General features: G+C 44.2%; 1 protein-coding gene across 1 annotated transcript; it reads right to left on the bottom strand.

Moving 5' to 3' along the window:
* Positions 1 to 415: 415 nt before the first annotated feature.
* hoga1 (4-hydroxy-2-oxoglutarate aldolase 1) lies at positions 416 to 17,547 on the bottom strand. Its single transcript, XM_084343311.1, has 7 exons — positions 16,960 to 17,547; positions 15,788 to 15,916; positions 13,675 to 13,802; positions 13,132 to 13,266; positions 7,466 to 7,562; positions 2,739 to 2,872; positions 416 to 1,178 (listed from the first exon to the last, which is right to left on the bottom strand). The coding sequence occupies exons 1-7, from the start codon at positions 17,171 to 17,173 to the stop codon at positions 1,029 to 1,031; spliced, it is 987 nt and encodes a 328-aa protein (XP_084199437.1). The 5' UTR covers positions 17,174 to 17,547; the 3' UTR covers positions 416 to 1,028.
* Between the last annotated feature and the right edge of the window lie 1,835 nt (positions 17,548 to 19,382).

The following is a 19,382-nucleotide window of genomic DNA, read 5'->3' as shown; positions in this document are numbered from 1 at the left end:
TTTTAGACTAAATTAACCTCCGACCTTTTCCCCGACGACCGGATCACAGCCAGGGCTGATTGGATCGGCTGCACAGGTCCGAGGTGGGTGGAGCGACATGAAGCTGCGACTGATAACTATTTAATTTCTGCAGTGTTTGATTCTTTCTTTTCGTCACAATTTGTAATATATTTAGTGTCAGGAGGAAAAAAAAACTGTCCACTTCACTTGCGATAAAGTTTGATGGCAACAACTCAGACGGTCTAAGTACTGAGTCGGCCCTCGGTCTTCTCCTGCGCACCTGTCGACCTTAAGGTGTGCAAAATCTGTAATCTGTCACATATTCAGTGTGAAATACCAAAATACAAAAGCTTGCATGTTGTCCATTTTCATACCCAACCCCCCCAAAACAATCAATTTCTCTTCACAGTAGAAATGAAGCAAAACGTTATTTTATTTAAGTAAAATTGAATTTTATTTTTGAAACAAGGACATGAACAACATGTTCAATCTGCAGCAGAGAAGAAAACTGTCGGTGTGACAGTAATTTATTTTCGTCTGAAGGAAATAAAAACTTTATTTAAAAAATCATGAGCATGAGTGATTTTTCACATAGTTTGATATTATGTTTTTTTTACACATCAGTGGCCTAATTGGCACCCAACAGCCTGATTTGAATGTCTGATTTGACCTAAATGGACACGATGATTGATTCATCAGCCAGTCTGTGAAAGAGGTTTCCAAGGAAATGAAATAGACGACAACCGTCTCCTCGAGGACCGACGACTGTCAGCTTAACTCTTCTAACGACAGGTGATTTTGAAACAAACCTCGGCTCTCATCGTACGTCCTGCACTGCTGATCCGCATGCAGCCATGAGTGAAGTGCACTGACACAAGTGGATTTTGTTTTTAGTGTATTTTGAGGAGATGTTTGTTGCGGTGCAGGGCTTCTGTGTGAACAGGTGTAAGGTGTCCAGGGTAAAGCGGAGATTCACTCTCAAACACACACACACACACACACACACACTCTCTCTGCCCCGGGCCGCCTCACAGCCAGCCGTCGGAGGTGAAGTCCCGCCTCAGCTGCTGCGTCTCGGCCTCCGTGAGCGGCTGGAGAGGCGATCGACAGGCGCCGCCGTGGAGACCAAACCACTCCATCGCCTGCTTGAGGGCGGGAACTCCCAACTTCCTGGTCACCTAGCAACACAGACCACCAATCAGCATCCGCGTACAGAAAAACCACCGAGTGGATTCAAAGCTTTATCGATAACGACGTGTTTACAATCTGTGATGGATGTTGGGCTGCTGAGCCTCATCCGCACTGTGTGTCACTGGATATCGGAGCGGAGCCGGAGCTTCATGATGCAGCGTGCGGAGGTGTTTGCGTGGTAGATTGATGCTGTTCGGTCGGTGACATTTAACACACCTTAACAGACACATTTGTAGCCTGAAGCTAATTATTCAGCGCTGTTTCTGTTTCCTCGCACATCGGCTCCGAGAACGTACAGCACACAACTCTGACATTTAACTCTGTGCTGCTGTTAAGTGCCGGTCCTCGTCTCATCTGGTGTCTGCTGCTGCACATCTTTTCCCTTCAAGTCTCTAAAGTTTACAGGATCCGTAGAAGTTTAAACAATTTCTCTACAAAAGCCTCGAGCTGAAGTTTCTCCTCACCTTTTTAAAAAACTGCTTCAATAGTTTTGCATTCTTATTTTACCTTTAAAAGCACAGTATGTAATTTGTGCTGTGAGGATCCCTAATTAAAAAAATAAAAGACGTAAGCAGCGTGGGATCATGGGAGTTGTTGTCCCCATTGTTAAACAACCACCACCATCTATGTGACGTGACTCACGTTATGTTCAGCTGCGTTCACAGACTGTCTGACTCCTGATCTCCTGCAGATTAAAGCGACAGGCGAGCAGATGAAACGCAAAGTAAAATGATTTGTCTGTTTGAACATTGTTGGAAATATTTGGGAGAATTTAAGCACAAAACTCAACAAAATATATAACAAAGGTCTCGTTTCAGTTTCAGTTTACGTATTGTATCTTTAAGACTTTCACTTAGTTATTTGGTGTGTCGTTCGTACTGTTCAAATAATTCTCGAACAAAATACTTTTAATAAAGTAAAAGTGGAAGTGCTGATTTTACATCATATTTATATATAAATCCATTAAATCCAGAATCTTTCCCACACGTGAAAATATACAAACCAGGTGTAACGAGTAACTCTTTGACGTGATCGATCATATTTACAGTCAGTCATCGATTGCCACTTTGGTGCAACATGTATTGAATTATTATCCAAAGTGGTTCTTAATTGTTCTTATTTTTTATGGATCACATTGTTAATGCCTGATTTAAAAATGTTTTCAATATTTTTAAGGGAAAGTTCGCCCCAAAATCAAAAAAATACATGTTTCTCCTCCGACCTGTAGCTATTTATCCATCCAGATTGTGTTGCTGTGAGTTGCAAAATTTGAAACACTAATCACTCTTTCCAGAAATCGTGACCCGGTTACTCAAGACAATCCACAGAGCAGCTTTAATGTAGGAACTATTTTCTTCCCGTATCACTGTGCGGAAGAAACTTTACATCTACTCAGGAGGCCGACACCTCCACCTCCAAAATGCAGCAACTCACACCAAAAGAATTGGATCAGAGGAAAGACATGTGACCGAACCTCCAGTCTGTCGCTATTTGCTCGGTGCTGCAGTGGGATAAAAAGGGCCCGCCGTGCAGCAGATGGTACTCACGGCGCTGTTGGGCTCGATGAGGCGCTGCTGCAGGACTCTGGCTTCCTCCCAGCGCCCGGACACGCACAGACGCTCCAACTCACACAGCTCCCGACCCAACACGTTAGCCAGCGCGCACACGCCGCCAACTGCACCTAGAAACCCGGATCACAGCGGAGAGTGAAAGAATCAATACAAAAGACTTTTCTTATTTCTTTTTCCTTCTAGTTTTTCTTACACAATGATAAACTGTTCATACAGAGAGATGTTCTTGACCTGCTGAACCTCCACGTCCTTTTCATGTAATAGAATAAGTCTCAATAAAAAAGGGAAAACCAGACTCTGCATGATAATTTGCAGGATGAGTTATAATGTTCACTTTTCCCTCCATCTTAGTTCAGCACGTTAACACAGAAGGTGAAGAAATTCAAAGTCATTAAACCAAATTATCGGACAAAATCGCCATTCCCTGTAATAACTATTATTATCCGTCATTCGATTGGAATTTGTTTAACTAGAATGACTAGGTAGAGTGCATACCTCTGCCGAGGCCCAACAGTCCCCCTTTTGTACTCACTTACAGATACCAGCCGACTAAATACGGCCGATTTTCTTTTTTTCATTAAGATCCACGCCCTATTTTTGCAAAAAAATTCCTGGATCTGCACCAAAAGTTAACGACAACAGAGACACATCCTCCATCCAAGTTTTGTTTTGTGGGAATCCGTTCTGTACGAAACATCGAATCAATGACGAAAAAATATAGTGTAATCGGGACGCCTGTGTCGACCTCATGGTGGCGATGGAGGAAAGGTCAGGGGAACACAAAAAGTCGTTGGGATCCATCCTCTGGGAACCATGAATGTGTGAATGCAACACATCCAACAGCTGTTGAGATATCTCAGGATGGACCGACCAGAGTCGAGCAGCTAGCAAGTCATTACCTACCATTGTCACTGATTTATCACTCTTTTTTTAAGCCGATACTTTCCTTGAAGCTGCCGAGCTAGAAGCGTTAGCATGCAACCCGTCTGAAGTGAGCGCAAGAGCTCGTCCGCATGTGGAGGGTGTAAACAACTTCAGTCTTTAGAAATAGATTTCAGAGACTTGGATCATGTCATGCCGACATTTTGTTTGTCTTTGGTTGCATTTTTCCGTCCCCGGCTACTTCAGATGTTACTGCCTCGCTGTTTTGCTCCAGAAACTTTACCCGACTTTCCATCAGCAAAAAGTCGTCTCACAATATTTCGGGGTTCATTTTTCTGCAAACGAACGAACCCGGTCTACCTCTAAAAGGAGCTGCACTCTCACTCACAATCAGTTGTTAAAAAATGTGGATTCACGCAGACGTTAAGCCGCAGGAGGCGGTTTGAGAAATCACACGTTTGATCAGTTCCCTGTGTGCAATCACTCAACTCAGCACTTTGTATGTTTAGAATATTAAACGTTGCACCTACCAATCAGTACGCCGCAACATTAGCATGCATCGCAGCGCCGGACAAGAAGCACTTCAGTTGCCCGAGAGGTCGGAGGATTTTTCTAGCAGAGGACAGTGAAATCCTGCACGTGACGACATGTGGAGGGAATTCAGCTTTGAAACCACTGAGAGGACTGAGGTGTGTTTTCTGCTTCAACGTATATTCCTCTTATAGAAATCCCTCCATCGCTCTCCTGGTGTTAACACACAGACATGAATGATTCACTGTCGACACACATCGTTTTTCATCCATCCTGTTATTTTGCTTCCCTGACAGATCAGTAGGCAGCAGCACTTTTTATGACATCTTTTCTTTTTCACATACATTTTCCCAGACAACAAGATACCATGGCCTCTCAGTGTGACATCTCATTGTGGATGTCTGGTGGAGGAGAAAAAAAAGCAGAGAGCCGGCCTCCGTCCGTGGCCTTGGAGTTGTTGTTGCGGATAGACGAGCCGGCGGCTGCTGATGGAAGGATATTCTGCCTGATTTATGTTTCTGCTGCCCGCCGCCGCTCAGATCAAACAGCTGACAGCAGCTTATCTAACGGTGCGTCCGACTGACAGGCGAGCAGCCCCGCCTCCTCACCTGCGAGTGAAAAAGATGCTTTTTTGATTCAAAATGTCCAGGAAAGTGGACGAACAAGGAGGCGAGGCTTCAAGGCCAGAACCGACTGTAACAGGTCTCTGACGCATCAACTGCTTCACATGGAGCTAGAAGCCGGTCCGGAGTCCTTCTGTGAGCTCAAGGAACAAAGTCCAACGGAGACCGGAGCACACGGATACAGACTAAGGACTCACAACATGTGTGTCTTCATCAGAGTCGAACAATACAGAGACTCACATCCTCTCCAATCACCACCGACGGGCAATTTCAGCATCTCGGTGTGCAACGGTGTAAATATGATATTTGACTGGCAGGCTTTAAAACCGATAAAAAAATACTGCTCACTACAGAAACAATAGGGACATCGCAGGTTACCTGCTGGGGCCCTAATGAAACTGGCACCAGAGCACCACCTAGTGACGGATCGGTAAAACCTTCAACAGATGTCCTTCACTGAACGTGTGGATATGAGGTTTTTGAATGTGCGACAAAGTACGTGGGAGTTATTAGCCAAAACGCACTTTCCTTGATTATAGCGCCACCTAGTGATGGAAATTCACAATGGTAACAATGTAACAGATTATACATTTTTTCTCCAGGTGGGACATATATTCCAAGTTTGGAGAGTTTTGGGGTATGTTCAGGCAGTGAAAAATGCATCATTTGGGACAAAAAATGATCACTACAAAAACAATAGGGTCCTTGCAGGTTCCCTGCTCGGGCCCTAATATAATATAAATAAACCAGCTCTATTTTTTTTCACTTGCTAGCTGTTTCCTCCGGCTTGCTCCTCGTCCTCTCAGCTGTAGTTACCATGCGGTGACGTCACGGGGCAAGGTCGCCGCGCTGTTGCGGGCACTGCCGGCGGCGCTGCAAGTAGCGGTCCCATCCAAATGCAATATAGTACCGTTTTAAATGCCTCAGTACCCCGGTACCAAATTAGTACCGGTATACCGAACAACCCTAATCTAAACTAATCAAACTATAAACTAAACTAAAACTAAACCAACCCCAGCGATCACAGACGGAAATGTTTGGAAAATGGCCACAAAAAATGTCTGGAAATGTCTGCAGGTCTCCTTAAAAACATCCAGTCGGTCGGCTGCTGGCAGCCTCGTTTTCTAAACAAACGTCTCCACTGTGACGCTGTTTTAATGCTGCAGGTGGAGAAATTCATCGAAAGGAAACATTTAAAGCAAAGTGTGCAGATTAGGGAACTTTGACGAGAGACGAGAGGTAGATTCAAGTAACTTTCCAATCCAAGCTCTGTGCTGTGAGGCTGTACCAGGTTTTGACTGACAGGTAGAAGACCCGCCCCCTTCCAGCATCATTGTGTGTGTGTGTGTGTGGGTGGGGGGGGGGGGGGTTGTCAGGAGCACGAATCCGGACATCAAAACCTGAACATGCGCTCGCAGCGCGGACATATTATCATATCAATCACTCAGTGGTGTTACATTGCTGTGCATTAGCTGTGTCACTCACACACACACACACACACACACACACACACACACAGCCAATTACTCCCATATTTCAGTTATGGAGATGAGAATATGTCAGGGAGCAAAGATCAGAGAGCTGTGTGTGTGTGTGTGTGTGTGTGTGTGTGTGTGTGTGTGTGTGTGTGTGTGTGTGTGTGTGTGTGTGTGTGCGGCAGTGCGAGAACATGACTCATTAGGTTCCTCAGCATCATATTGATGCCTATCCCCCAACGTGTTATCTAATCCAGGCTTACAGTACGCTGTACGTGGCCGACATACTGAGGAGGCAGCAGACAGCCCTTCACAACTCGGCTGTGGAAAAAGTTGCTGAGCTTTTATGATTTGCTGCAACTTCACATGAAAGATCACAGGCGTCCCCGCAGGAGGAGAGCGCTCCCCTGAACACCTGCTGATAGTCCAGGTAAAGACATCCCTACAAGTTAGAAGGCACGTTCAGCTCCACCAAACCCTCTCCTGTCAAGTGTTGGACTAACCTAAAGGTGGCGATGGTGGCTCTAAATATCCGTCCTCTCTTCGGGCCATCTACAGTGGTTCGGGTTCTGGTAGGAATAAGTCTGAACTGTGATTTGTCAGTCGGTTCAGCTAAAACATTCAGTGATCCAGTTGCAACAGTGCTTCCAACTCTTGATCAACCTATTTGGCTGCATCTCCAGGGAGAGTTTTTAAAACAGTTCCTGCTTTCAGCTTCAGACGCAGTGATAACATAACTTCAGCAGATTAATTAAAGTCGACTAATTGCGATTTTGTCATAGATTTAAATATCTCGAGTAATTTTCAGACTTTTTGCTAATTGAATTTTAAGAGCTGAATGGAATTAAACTACAAGAGCTGCTCGGGAGGCTGGAGTTCAATCTAATCAGATTTAATTTAGATTTTAAATGAGGACGTGTTTAGGACGTGATCAGGATGATGTCCCTGAAGTGTTGACACACAGCTGCTCTGTTCATCTGGAGGTGTGAGCTGACACAACTACAGGAAGTGACCCCAGCACGCAAGGGTTTATGGGTATCAAAGAGGGGGAGGTTGACAGTATGTGCACGTTTCTTTACTGTTGTAATTCTGCAGCGAGGACCCAAAAAGACAGAAAGAAAACGGGGGAGACTGCAGCCTGGGGGATATAAAGGCTTCTGACTGCTGTTGGTCCTGTGTAAGAGCTTCTTACCGACACAATAGGCAGCCATGAGAAACCCAGCCGAGCCCGCCAACACCTGGAAATCCTGCGTTTTGGTTTTGTGAACAATCAGGCCGATCCGTGTGATCTGAGGAACGGATAAAGAAGAAACAGAGAGAGAGAGAAGAAGGTAAAGAATCAGGACTGTTTCATGGTCGTCACTCCTCCCCGCTGTCAGGTCTAATATCTGCTGTCGTTTTTTTATTCTTAATCCCAGGAGAGGCCGTCACAAGGGACGCCGCCGACAAAGCCAACATCTCACAAGGTAAACAAATCGCTCAAATTGAGACGAGCACTGACTCTTCACATGTGTGGAGGGTTTTGGGAGGAGGGGATCGTGCGAGATCCCAAAGAAGAAGAAGAAGAAAAAAAAAACAGACGAGTCCCAAGTGACAAAAAAAATGATATCAACTTCAAAAGTGGAGGAGGAGGAAGGGAAAGGCTCATGAATAATTGATGAGCTCCTTTATTTTGTTTTGCCTCTTTTAATTCTCTTCCGTCAATCCGGATATGAAGCGCAGAATCCAAATAAACCTGAAAATGTACAAAGGGAGCGGTGAGACGCCGACGACGCTGCGCTCTACATGAAGCTGAAACCTCCGCAGGGAAAACCTGCAGCCTCCGGTTTCACTCTCCATCACCGATACAGCAGAGGGTCTATTTTTAAACTGCAAGGGTGTCAATCAGTTTCCCCATATCAGTCATTTCAAACACGCAGGACTGTAATTGATCAGTCAATCAATCAGGGTGATAGGAGCTCCTGCTGGTCTCCTGAAAGCTGGAGCACTCTGGCTATTTTTGATACAGCTCCCCCCCCCCAGTGGGAAAACAACATCGCAGCAAGAGTACCGTCTGCCCCGGTGACAGAAAAACACTCATTAGCTTTTATTTTTTTAAGTCTCATTATCGTCATTAGCGTGCAGAGAGCAACTTGAGAGCGAAGGGAAACTTAACCCTCAAAGATCGGGGCTGTGCTCACACCCCTCGCATGGTTTTCTGTTGCCTCAGGGAGACAATTTGCAAATTGGGCATAAAAACACTGAGAAAAATCAACTTTCACTCGTAATTATTATGTAAAATCAAGCAACATAAGTATTAGATATTCAGAAGATTCATACTTTATGTAATAATTCAGTTGTAGCCGTGCAGCTAACGAGGCGGCTTTATGGATGGTCCAGATATCTCAACAAACTACGGTAACTTGCGCACAGAGCCCCACTCACCGGGCCGTCTGCTGGCATTTCTTTTTCACGCTGATCAGCTCAGACAACCACAGGTTTTGCCCGTTCCTATTTCTGGCGCTTAAAGGTTAATTATTTATTGAGTGAGGCGCAAAATAAAATGTCAAAAATAGACCAAAATATCCAACAAACCAACCGGGCGATGGGTCGAGCCGATCGCTGATAGACGATTAATTCTTCAAGGTCAACATTTTACACACATCACATCTCCAATACTGAGCATGTTGTTCACAAGTGGCCTATACATCATATATTTAAGCCGACAGTTATGCTTCTTAAGAGATCCGTGCACACGTTTATGTTTCTTTCCCCAACACTTTCTATCTGATATGCTGCAGAGGGATCATTATGAAGGTGAAACGTCGAGCTCCTGTGAGTCTTAAAACTCTTTAGTTAATTGATAGTAAATTAAAAGAGAAGAAGCTCAGAAATATGACTGAATGGTTGTTATTGTGACAGAACCCGCTGTGAGTGCAGAGACGATGCCTTCAGCTCTATTTAGGTTGTCATCTCGAGTTTTTTTTTGACGATTGACGAAAACATTAGCAGCGTTACTTTGCGTGTTATCGTGTCATATTTAAGTGTTTGTGACTATTTTTTTCAGGTAGTGAGCCGTTAAAGCGTAACTATAAATGACCCCGGCTCTCCTCCGGGGAGAAGTAACTAACAGTAGGCGTTGGAAATATTTCACTTAAGAGACGGTTAATTGTTTGGATTGAACAGACAGGTTGAATTTAGTCGGTGTGTGCCGAGGCTGTGATTTGAAGACTTAAATTAAAAACACCTGATGTGTGTGTGAGTGTGAGTGTGAGTGTGAGTGTGTGTGTGAGTGTGAGTGTGTGTGTGTAAAGGCAGCGTGGGCAGAAGGAATCAAATTAGAGGAGTTGAGGTGAGATGAGATGAAACTTTAATGATCCCTGAGGGGACGTTTGTTAAAAGCAGCAAATATCTTCACTGCCAGACGTGAACATCTGAAGCTCCACAGACGAGCGCGGCGCTCACAGCGGAGACTTTTAGGGAAGATTTGGGGATGATGAATGTTTTTCAAGCAGTCCTGAAACCCATGACGTGACTGAACCTGCCAGCCGACCATGTTTTCACCCTCAGCATGTCTAATTAGTGTATTCACGAGTGTCCACATCTGTCTGCTGTCGCTCCGTACCCATCGTCAACCTCTCGCTGCTCTACAGAGAAAAATAAAAAAAACACAGCAATCAAACTGCTGCGACGTCTCGTGCGCCTGTAATAAAAGCAACACACTCAAATCTATTTCTACTTGTTGCGTCTTCTCAGTTTGAGTGACGCTCAGGACCTTGGCACCGTTTGATCCACTAACAAGCTCAAATGCAAACCGTGAAAAAACAGCTCAACTTAAAACCAGCGGTGGAAAGTAATGAAGTACTGAAGTGGGATTTCATGTTACTTAACTGTATTATTCACATTTTATTCTCTTTCTATGCTTCAAAAGGACAAACTGTACTTTTCACTGTTGGATACGTAATAAATCTCCACACAGTGCAATGTTCATTTATTGAGACAAGCTTTCAGTGAAGCACCTCTTCAAGCCTTTTCTCTCAGAGACGCACTGTTTTCCGTCATTGATTCTCAGCTGCATCACCTGAATTAAGCCTCTTAAACTTTATTTGTGCTTTTTAGTTGTAAAAGAGAAAAAAAAGGCCATAGAAACTTTACAAACGACGTCTACAGCCTTCTCCACCTGTCACGTCTGCGAGAGTCATTTTATTTTGAGCAACAATGTCAAACATTTGCTGCTGAGAGCTTTTTTTTAAATGTGAGCATCTGCTGCTTCTCTGACCGTCAAAGAAGAAATCTTTTGGTTTTGGACTTTTGTTTGGTATAAAGAAGCAATTTGAAGATGTTATTTTGGGCTCTGGGAAATTGCAAAGTCTTTATAGTTTTTTTATTCTAAGGACTGAATGATTAGTCGATTAACCGTGACAATAATCTGCACATTCAACAGATTTTTGCACTGACTGAGTGTGCCGATGCTTTTTTCTGTCCTTGATTAATTGACAAGATAATAGTTGGATGCAGCTCTGCTGTCTGTATGCTCAACTTTTGAGACACTGAGAGTTTAACTCACAAACCAGCTACATTAAAGGAGCACTCTGTAGTTTTGGGAAAGACGTTTTAATCAGAACTGATTTCTGTCCAAACAAACTAAATAAACAAACTCAGTCGACTCTGTATCTGCATGAAGGTGAGGAGATAATGACATTTTTTTTCTAGTAGCTGTAGTATCAGGACATATTAAATCTTTTCCGGGATACTAAACACTATGCTGGTATGAACACTGGGACGCAGGGATAATGTTGCCAAGATACTGGCAGACTTTTAGTTGCAGGAGACACACAATCAACTCTGACGACTCGTAGTTGCAAACAACCAAGTTGCATGAGAACTTCTCCCCTGTAACGAGTGCCTGATCTCATGTATGTAGAAACACAGGCAGTGAAAAGGAGAGAAGACAACAAAGAAGCTTCAAACTTCGGCCTACAAGCTCGTCCACACCAGAATCTGCTGATAAAACACCAATTTCTGTTTCTGGAAGTGCGTCCCCTCGTCCCTGGAGACGCATATAAAAATTACTTTGGACAAAACGTAACGATTCTCCTCCAGCCGACTCCGTCCCTGCTAAAAATGTCAGATATTTTTTGATGAAGACTCTGCCACGCAGCAGGAGCCGGCTGATGTGGAGGAAATTTGTGTTTGTTCTGAATAATCTTTCTTGCAACTTGTCTGCCTTCCTCAAATTGACCCATCACCCATTGTTTTCTGTGTTTGGCCTCTTCACGCCTACAATTGAGCTGGGTCGCTCTGTGCTTGAACTACGCCCACGCTGCTGTCTCCCAGCGAGTGGACAAACATGTTATTTCCCAAATCAGAAATCCATTTGCAACTTCTTGCAAACACTTCCCACACAGACGAAAAAGGTATTAAGAGCTCAGCGAGAGCAAACTGTTTTCTTTTTTTTTTGTTTTCCAACGCGTAACCCTCGAGTCAACCCTGCAGAATAAAACTGCACACACACACACACACACACACACACACACACACACACACACACACACACACACACACACACACACACACACACACACACACTTTAGTTTTAGGTTTCTTCAGCAGTCACCACTCTTCTCTCCAGCAGCCAGTTCACTGAAGATCAGTACATGAACAAAGGCACACAGCTCTGTCTCTACTCAATGTGCAGCAGTATACTAACACTCTATGTCACTGCTGCCAAATTAGCATCACTTTTTAGTATTTTTTAGTGGATATTTTAGTAATTACAAATTTACAGAGTGCAGCTTTTGCACACCTTAAGACAAAATCAGGAAGAAGACTCCCGCACGCTGTCCACTTAGTCTTTTTCCTGGTAATTACATTTAAAACCTCTCCTTTTCCACATCGGTTCATTTTGATTCGAGCTTGTAAAGTTGGTACAATAAACAAAATAATTCTGTCGAAAACTTAAAATCAACCTGATAAAAAAATGTAGTTGTTGATGAGATGCATGGAGCCGCGGCCCCGTGACCCATTTCTGATAAATGAATGAGAAAATGCAATAATATTCACGAGACGTTGTTTTGTTTTTTCTCCCCGGCGGTCGGGATTTCAAACTGCAGGCGCGGCGATCGTTTACCGATAGCGTCGCTCAAACGAGCCAATCATACCGAATGAGATATGTGGGAATGTAAATGCAGGAAGACGTGGCTGGCTCGAAAAAGAAAGCTGACTTAAAACTTTTAAAAATGAATGGACGGACCAATGAACTACTAAACCGCCGCGTCTCATATGTTGTGAAACCGTGGCGTTGATCAAAAGCGGGAATGTTAAGCCATTAAACTGTGCACATGCGTTTAAGAAGTATAACCTGTGGGAAAAACACATTTAAACCTTATTTTGGGGCAAAGTCACCAAACTCTTAAACCTTTTTTTTTGTTGGCTGGTGATTCTATATGTGCAGTTTTGTCCCTGAAAGTGAAGTTACGGCTCCCTTCTCATTCGGTCACATAGGAGCCTGGTGTTGTTAGCCTGAAATAAGTGTCTTGGGGGCGCTAAAGTACAATTTGTCCAAATATTCGGACACAGCGACAGAAAAACTAACATTTCATCTACAAAACATGCAGCGATGTGAAAAAACAAAAACTTCTTCCTAAACAAGACACTCGACAAGACAGCTGCGTCAGGTTAATACCAAATAGTTTCATGTGAACGAGATTTAAATCCTGATACATTACATGGAAATCTGCAGCCCTGTCAGGTCACCTGGCTGACTGGCTGACTGGCTGACTGACTGACTGACTGACTGACTGCTTCACATATTCCACCTGCATCACTGACAGCTGATCAGGATTACTCAGAATAACAATAAAAGATGTAGCTTCTCACGTCTCCTCCGCTGTCTTTAAGGCCCACGATGTTTGGATGTTGAGACAGCTGTGTCACAGCGTCCAGCGGCAGCTCCAGGCCCGTGTTGGCCGGCACGCTGTACAGAACCACCGGCACCGGGCTGCTGTCCGCCACCTGCAGGGGAGACACGGAGGGATGAGCCCGTGGAAGCTCTGTTTTGACTAGTGGAGTTGAAGAAATTGATTTATAACAAACCTTAACTTGTTTGTACACTGAATATAGTTGTAGTAACATTTTCATTACTTTAAAAAAAAAAACGGGTCCAGCAGATGTAAGTATGTTTTATTGGATTCTGGATCAGGCTTGATTGAATTTAAGGGCCTGGAAGCCCTCGGTGAAGGTCTGCGCTCACTGAGTGCCATTCTGGTTTCCTCATTTCTTCAAAGAGCTGTTTGGAGTTTAAGAGTTGGCTTTAGGTTTCAGGATTAGGGTCAGTGTGAGGATTAGGGATTGCATCATGTCACTTTGGGTCCTCGCAAGCATTTAAGCACAAATGTGTGCGAGACGGTGTGTCCGCCTGACCTTCGTGAAGTGCTGGATCAGAGCGCGGCTGTCCATCTTGCCCTTGTAGAAGCAGGGCGTCACCACGAGGACGACGTCGGCTCCGGCTGCTGCCATCTTCTCCGTGAGCTGGATGGTGGCTTTTGTGGCTGAACGGGAAAAAGAAAAACAAGCTCGGTAACAAACAGACACTCGGCTTTGTCACTGCACAAGAACTGTTGAAAAACCTTCAAATCAGGACAAAGACTGGAGACGGAAATGCACGATTTTGTTTTGCACTTATTGATGCCACAGCTCAGTGTATGTCTATATTTCTATAGCATACATTGGTTTATAATACACAACTCTATGGCATGTAATGCATGTGTGCTCTCATGTACAAGGCCTCCATTTGTGCTCCATCATCTGTATTTACTGTCTATCTCCGCTTTCTTTCCTCGCATTTATGAAACTAAATACAACGGCCTTGAACTCAATGACACACAATGTACAAACAGTGAAGAGACGGATGGAGAGACTGAATATCAGTGAAACGAGGCCGAACAAAAAATTTAGAGGAAAGGCTGGAAAGACGGATCTTGGATTTAAAATCAACAGCACTTCACGGGGTAAAGGCCGAAGAGAGCTCAGGCAATTTATGTAACAAATATGTCCCCGCGATGTTTACCGAATAAACATCTGCGAAAGAATTGATGAAGTGAGAGTCCAGGAGGAACCATAGAGCGAGTTAATGCACATCTCTCTCCGCTCTCTCTGAATGTTCGTTACAGCCGATAAAACAGTGACGGACTCTATTTGACTTCAGTTGTCAGCCTGTAAAAGATTAACAACATCAAGGTCACCGAAATCTGTAATGGAAACACACGTACACTCAGTTTGATCTCTCGTGAGGAAACAGGTGTTTGTTTGTAGCTCTGAGTGAACAAAAATGTTGTTAAAAAGGTGTAATTTGACGGTAGCTCCGAAACTACAGGGGGCAGCATAATCGCCAACTGATGCCACCTTTTGGCGGTAGCTTCAAGCTGCCGTTTGCAGGTAGCTCAGTTAGCTGTGGAGCTAAGTGGCTCTATTAGCTAACACGGAGTATGGAGGTGATTTACAGCGACCAGGACTATGACTCAGAGGAAGAGAGGACACGACAGCGGGTGAACTGTTACTCTGTGAACTGAGGATTTATTCTGACCGAACCAGAGACGACTGTGCAGCCGAACCAAGACTCTTTAGTGAGTTTTATTCAATTTACGTCGAGCTTGGATGAAGCGTGTTTTTACGATGCGTTAACGAGGTGATGAAGCTCGTCTCGGCTTCGGTAAAAGAGAAAAACTTGAATTCAGACGTGCACGGTCGAATTTTCCTGTTTAGTGAGGAAATATTTACGTTTACTTTTGTTGACTTATTAGACGAGCTCACCGTATCTACTTCTGAACACAAATGTTCTTGCGCATGTAAAACATCTTGAAAGGTAAAGAAGCTCTGCTCTCCCACAGAAAACACTGCTCCTTAAACGCCCCGTCAGTAGTCTTGCATTTATTTCCATCGCACGACGTCACCACGTCACACATTTGCAGTTTTGTTTACCAAGTAAGAATCGATAGCACAGCTGCTTTGTTGTTGTTGTTAGCGGTGCTGGGTCGGGCGTGTGTGAGCTGACCAATCAGAGGAGACTGGGTATTCAGGAGGAGGGGCCTTAAAGAGACAGGAGCTAAAACTGCAGCTCTGGACCTAATGAGAAAACTGAAGTGTTTTTTGAGCATTAAAGCATGTAAACCTGTTCTACATGCACCGTTAACGCAGTCTCAGAAGACTGTGAAAGACTGATGAAGTCTCTAAAGACTGTGAAATTTTCGACAGCCTTCAGCCGAACAACACAATACTCATCTTTGTTAAATGTGATCTACTTGAAACAGTCGCAACATTTCAAAGTGGACCTTTATGTTTTGACTGTTTTTCTATAATGAGTTTTATTCTGTCTGAGATTAAGTGTCAGTTTCTGAAAAAGTGTAACTAGTGTTAATTAAAATCTCACAATTGTCAATGAACCACTGTAGCAGGCAACTCTGTACATTAAAGACATCTGCGCGCGCACACACACACACACACACACACACACACACACACACACACACAGACCTACATTCACAGCCGGATCCGGCCATCACCAGTTTGTCCGCCGGCAGCGATCGTCTGACCGTCCTCACCACCTCCACCCGCTCCTCCTCCGTCAGGTACGGGTACTCACCGTTGGAGCCTTGAACCACCAAACCTGCAGCACAAAACACATCGTTCTCCTTCTGTCACCTCCGCAGGCCGACGCTCGGTTATACACTAACTCGCTGCTTTTGATGCAGCTGGAAATGGAAATACTCAAGTAAAGTACAAGTGCCTCAAAACTGTACTTCAGTATAATAAAGTAAATGTACTCCATCACTGGGTTAGTGAGTGGTGTTAATGTGTTCCCTAAGTGTTACCATGCAGGGAGCAGAGGTGGAAAGAGTCCTGAACATTACTGAAATGTTACAATTACAAGTAAACTACTTGTATTAAAATAATACTTCAGTAAAAGTACAAATATTCTTCTCAGACACTGCTCAGAGTTGTGTTTCTGTCTGTATGTCAGAGTTTTCATTGGTCCGTCTGTGATCACAGTGTTACTGGCTACAAACATGCAGATACAGATTCAGTTATTGATCCAGACTCAATAAACAAGATTTTAAAAGTAACTAAGTAGATTACAGGTTAGACTCATAAAAGCACAAGAACCCTAGAAATAACTTAATTACAGATAAGTGGAGTACTTGTAATTAGTTACTTCCACCCCTGGTGGATTGTAATACTACTGTAGAAGTACCACTAGTACAACACCAGGTGTACTCTGCTACAGCTGGTGGAAATATCACATCTGTAGTAGCAGTAATCAACCAGCAGAGGGCGACAGACACCTGCAGGCCGCCAGGTGGTTTTGCGTTTTTTCCTCCATGCACAACTTTGTCCTCTCTGTCAGCTCCCCAAACAAACAGACACACTGACTGACTGACAGACGGACAGACAGACTGACTGACAGACTCTCAGCTGGTTTTGCAACAATGACTTTAAAAGTGTCCCTGATGTCTAAAGCACCTTCAGGTTCCGCCACAGTCCTGCAGAACATAAAGTATTTGGACTCATCTGAGTCACACATTAACCTGGTCTCACTGTGGATCCGCTGGGCCCTCTCCCTGACCCCTGACCCAAACTTCAGGAGTCTTTTCTGAACTTTCTGGCCTGTCAGAACCATCGAGGCTCGTTCTCTCGTGTTTCGGTCCTGACCTTTGAACGGTATCTTTGCATACTTCTGCAGGTTCGCCTCCAGTCTCGGGTAGTCCACGTCCTCCGTGGCGGTGAACGGAGTGGCGATAGGCGGGTAAATCCCGCGGAGGTCCATCCTGGCAGCTGCTGTGTAGCTCTGGGTTCGTGTCCGCGCTGCCAGCTGGGCTCCTCTGAGCAGGGGCCTCAGACCTCTCCACGCCCGGACGCACTGCATTGTGAACCGGACGGTGACCGAGCAGCTCGCTGTGTGTGCGCTGGGACTGTGAGCAGCTGCTGCAACCGTGGACAGTTAATCACTAACCTGCTTTTGTAAATATTGACCCGAATGAGAAAAAGTCTGAGCAACTTTGAAACCGTCCCAACTCTTCCTCACATGGCCCGCGCGTCACGCACAAGCGGGTCTTTGGAACCAGCCACGTTTTGGCACCACGCGGGGTTAAAACGCGCGTTTTTGTCTGCTGACCTGCGTGACAGATGCTGTCACTCAACTGTCCCCTGTTTGGAAAAGACTGTCAGGAGGTAACAAGCGCGTTTCAGCACGCAGTGTTAGCAGAGGCAGCGCCGAGCGTGTGCAACAGACCCGGAGCTCCGCCCACAGCCAGGCAGGGGTCATCAACCAAAACCAGGTCCTGGCACACCAGGTCCTGCTGTCAGCACATAAACCAGTTAATGAAAAAAATGTTCACATGCTGCAGGAACACCTTGTGATTTAAAGGGTGACTCCACCAAATCTTCCACATTAACGTGTGTTCACAGGTCTACAGGGAGGTGCAACTGCGACTGTGGAGAAAGTAGTCCGAAGGTTCTGGTTTTGAAGAAGAAGAACCATGCAGTAATAAAAAGTGATATTTCAGGTTGTGCTGTATCGATTGTGATCATTTGTTGTTAAACTGTCCAGAATGAGTCCACCAGTGTTACAGGCCTACATTACCCACAATGCAATTTGGCTACTGAGTGACATCACTGGAGGCAGTTTATCAGATCACATGCAACTTCCTCTGGGGACACTTTCTTTTGTACTCACAGGGGTCGTGTGTTATAATGAGTACTTTTGATACTTTGAGTACATTTTGCTGATAATACTTACTGAATAATATTTTCAGTGGAGTACTTTTACAGTCTGTTGCTGCTACTTTTGCTCCAGTAAAAGATGTAAATACTACAGAGGAGTATCAGGGCCAGGGGGCGAGAAAAAACACGAAAGGAGGATGTTGGGGGGTTTTTTTCATTACGCATTTCAAGAGTAAAGTTGAAATACAATTTCCTGCGGCCACCTGTTCCAAGCTTCACACAGTTTTCGGCACAATCTCTTCAAAGTCCTAATACTGACAACTACACTGTGTTCACGAGCTGAAACAGAAATAATGTCTTTTTTTAACCAATTCATCTACACAAGGCATTTTGTTTAGGAAGGCAGTTGGATGGAGTGTCAAAAGTTTGTGTAAATGTAAAGACTCAAAATCAGCTCATCAGCTTTATAAATGTCGGGATGGTCGTGAGAATGGACAGAAATGATTGTATAAACTGTAGAGTGATTTATGTTCAGAAATGAGCCCCGGTTGTTGTTATCGGACATCTGGGTTTGAAGCACCAACTAACAAAACATCGACAACAGACGAGACAACAGATGAATTAACACAAAATAATAAAATAACAGGAGGAACACGAACAAGATGGTGAAGAAAGACTCATTAGCATCAATTAATTAATAAAAAACTAAACATTAAAAACAAACATGTCACTGTGACTCAGTTTGATGTGATGGTCCTCCTCTGCCTCTGATAGCCTCGACACTACTGCCACCGTGTGGAGAAGCAGATGTAACACAGAGAACCACTGTTGGTTTTTAATTAATGCAATTTGTTTGTTTGTATTTTCTACATTAGCATTTTTCTTTTTTCTCTGTTTATTCTGATCTCGTACTCCACCATGACCTCATGCTTCATTCCTTGATTTTTCTTTTCTAATTTTAAATAGTTTGGACTTCTGTCTTGTCCTGAAAATGTGGGACCCCAGGAGGACTAGAGGTAGATCCATGGGCTTCGAGTGGGGATCTTTAAATAAGCACTGAACATAGACTTCACGTTAAACTGAGAAACCGCTAACCTGAACAGAACACGTCACATAACGTTGAATACAACAGAAGTGAAGCTCTGTTCTCTTACTTACTGACAGAAACTAGAGGCCCATCTCGGTGGATAAAAGAAATGAATCGAGACTTTATATCAACATAACCCGTGCGGCCCGAGCAAACTCTGCTCCCTCCAGGGATTTACTGTGAATTTACTGCAGAGGCAGTCTGCACCGTAAAACCCAAAACACAGGAAATGGACTGTTCTCATTTCAGTGGATTATCTCTGTGGCAGTATAAACATACTGTTGGATGCATCAGTCTAAACTCTCTCATAGGTGGTCAGAAATAG

Source organism: Pagrus pagrus (genome assembly GCF_965226575.1).
Source record: "Pagrus pagrus genome assembly, chromosome: 2".
NCBI lineage: Eukaryota > Metazoa > Chordata > Actinopteri > Spariformes > Sparidae > Pagrus > Pagrus pagrus.
The sequence above is the reverse complement of the archived record's forward strand: the minus strand, read 5'-3'. Positions and strand labels throughout refer to the sequence as shown.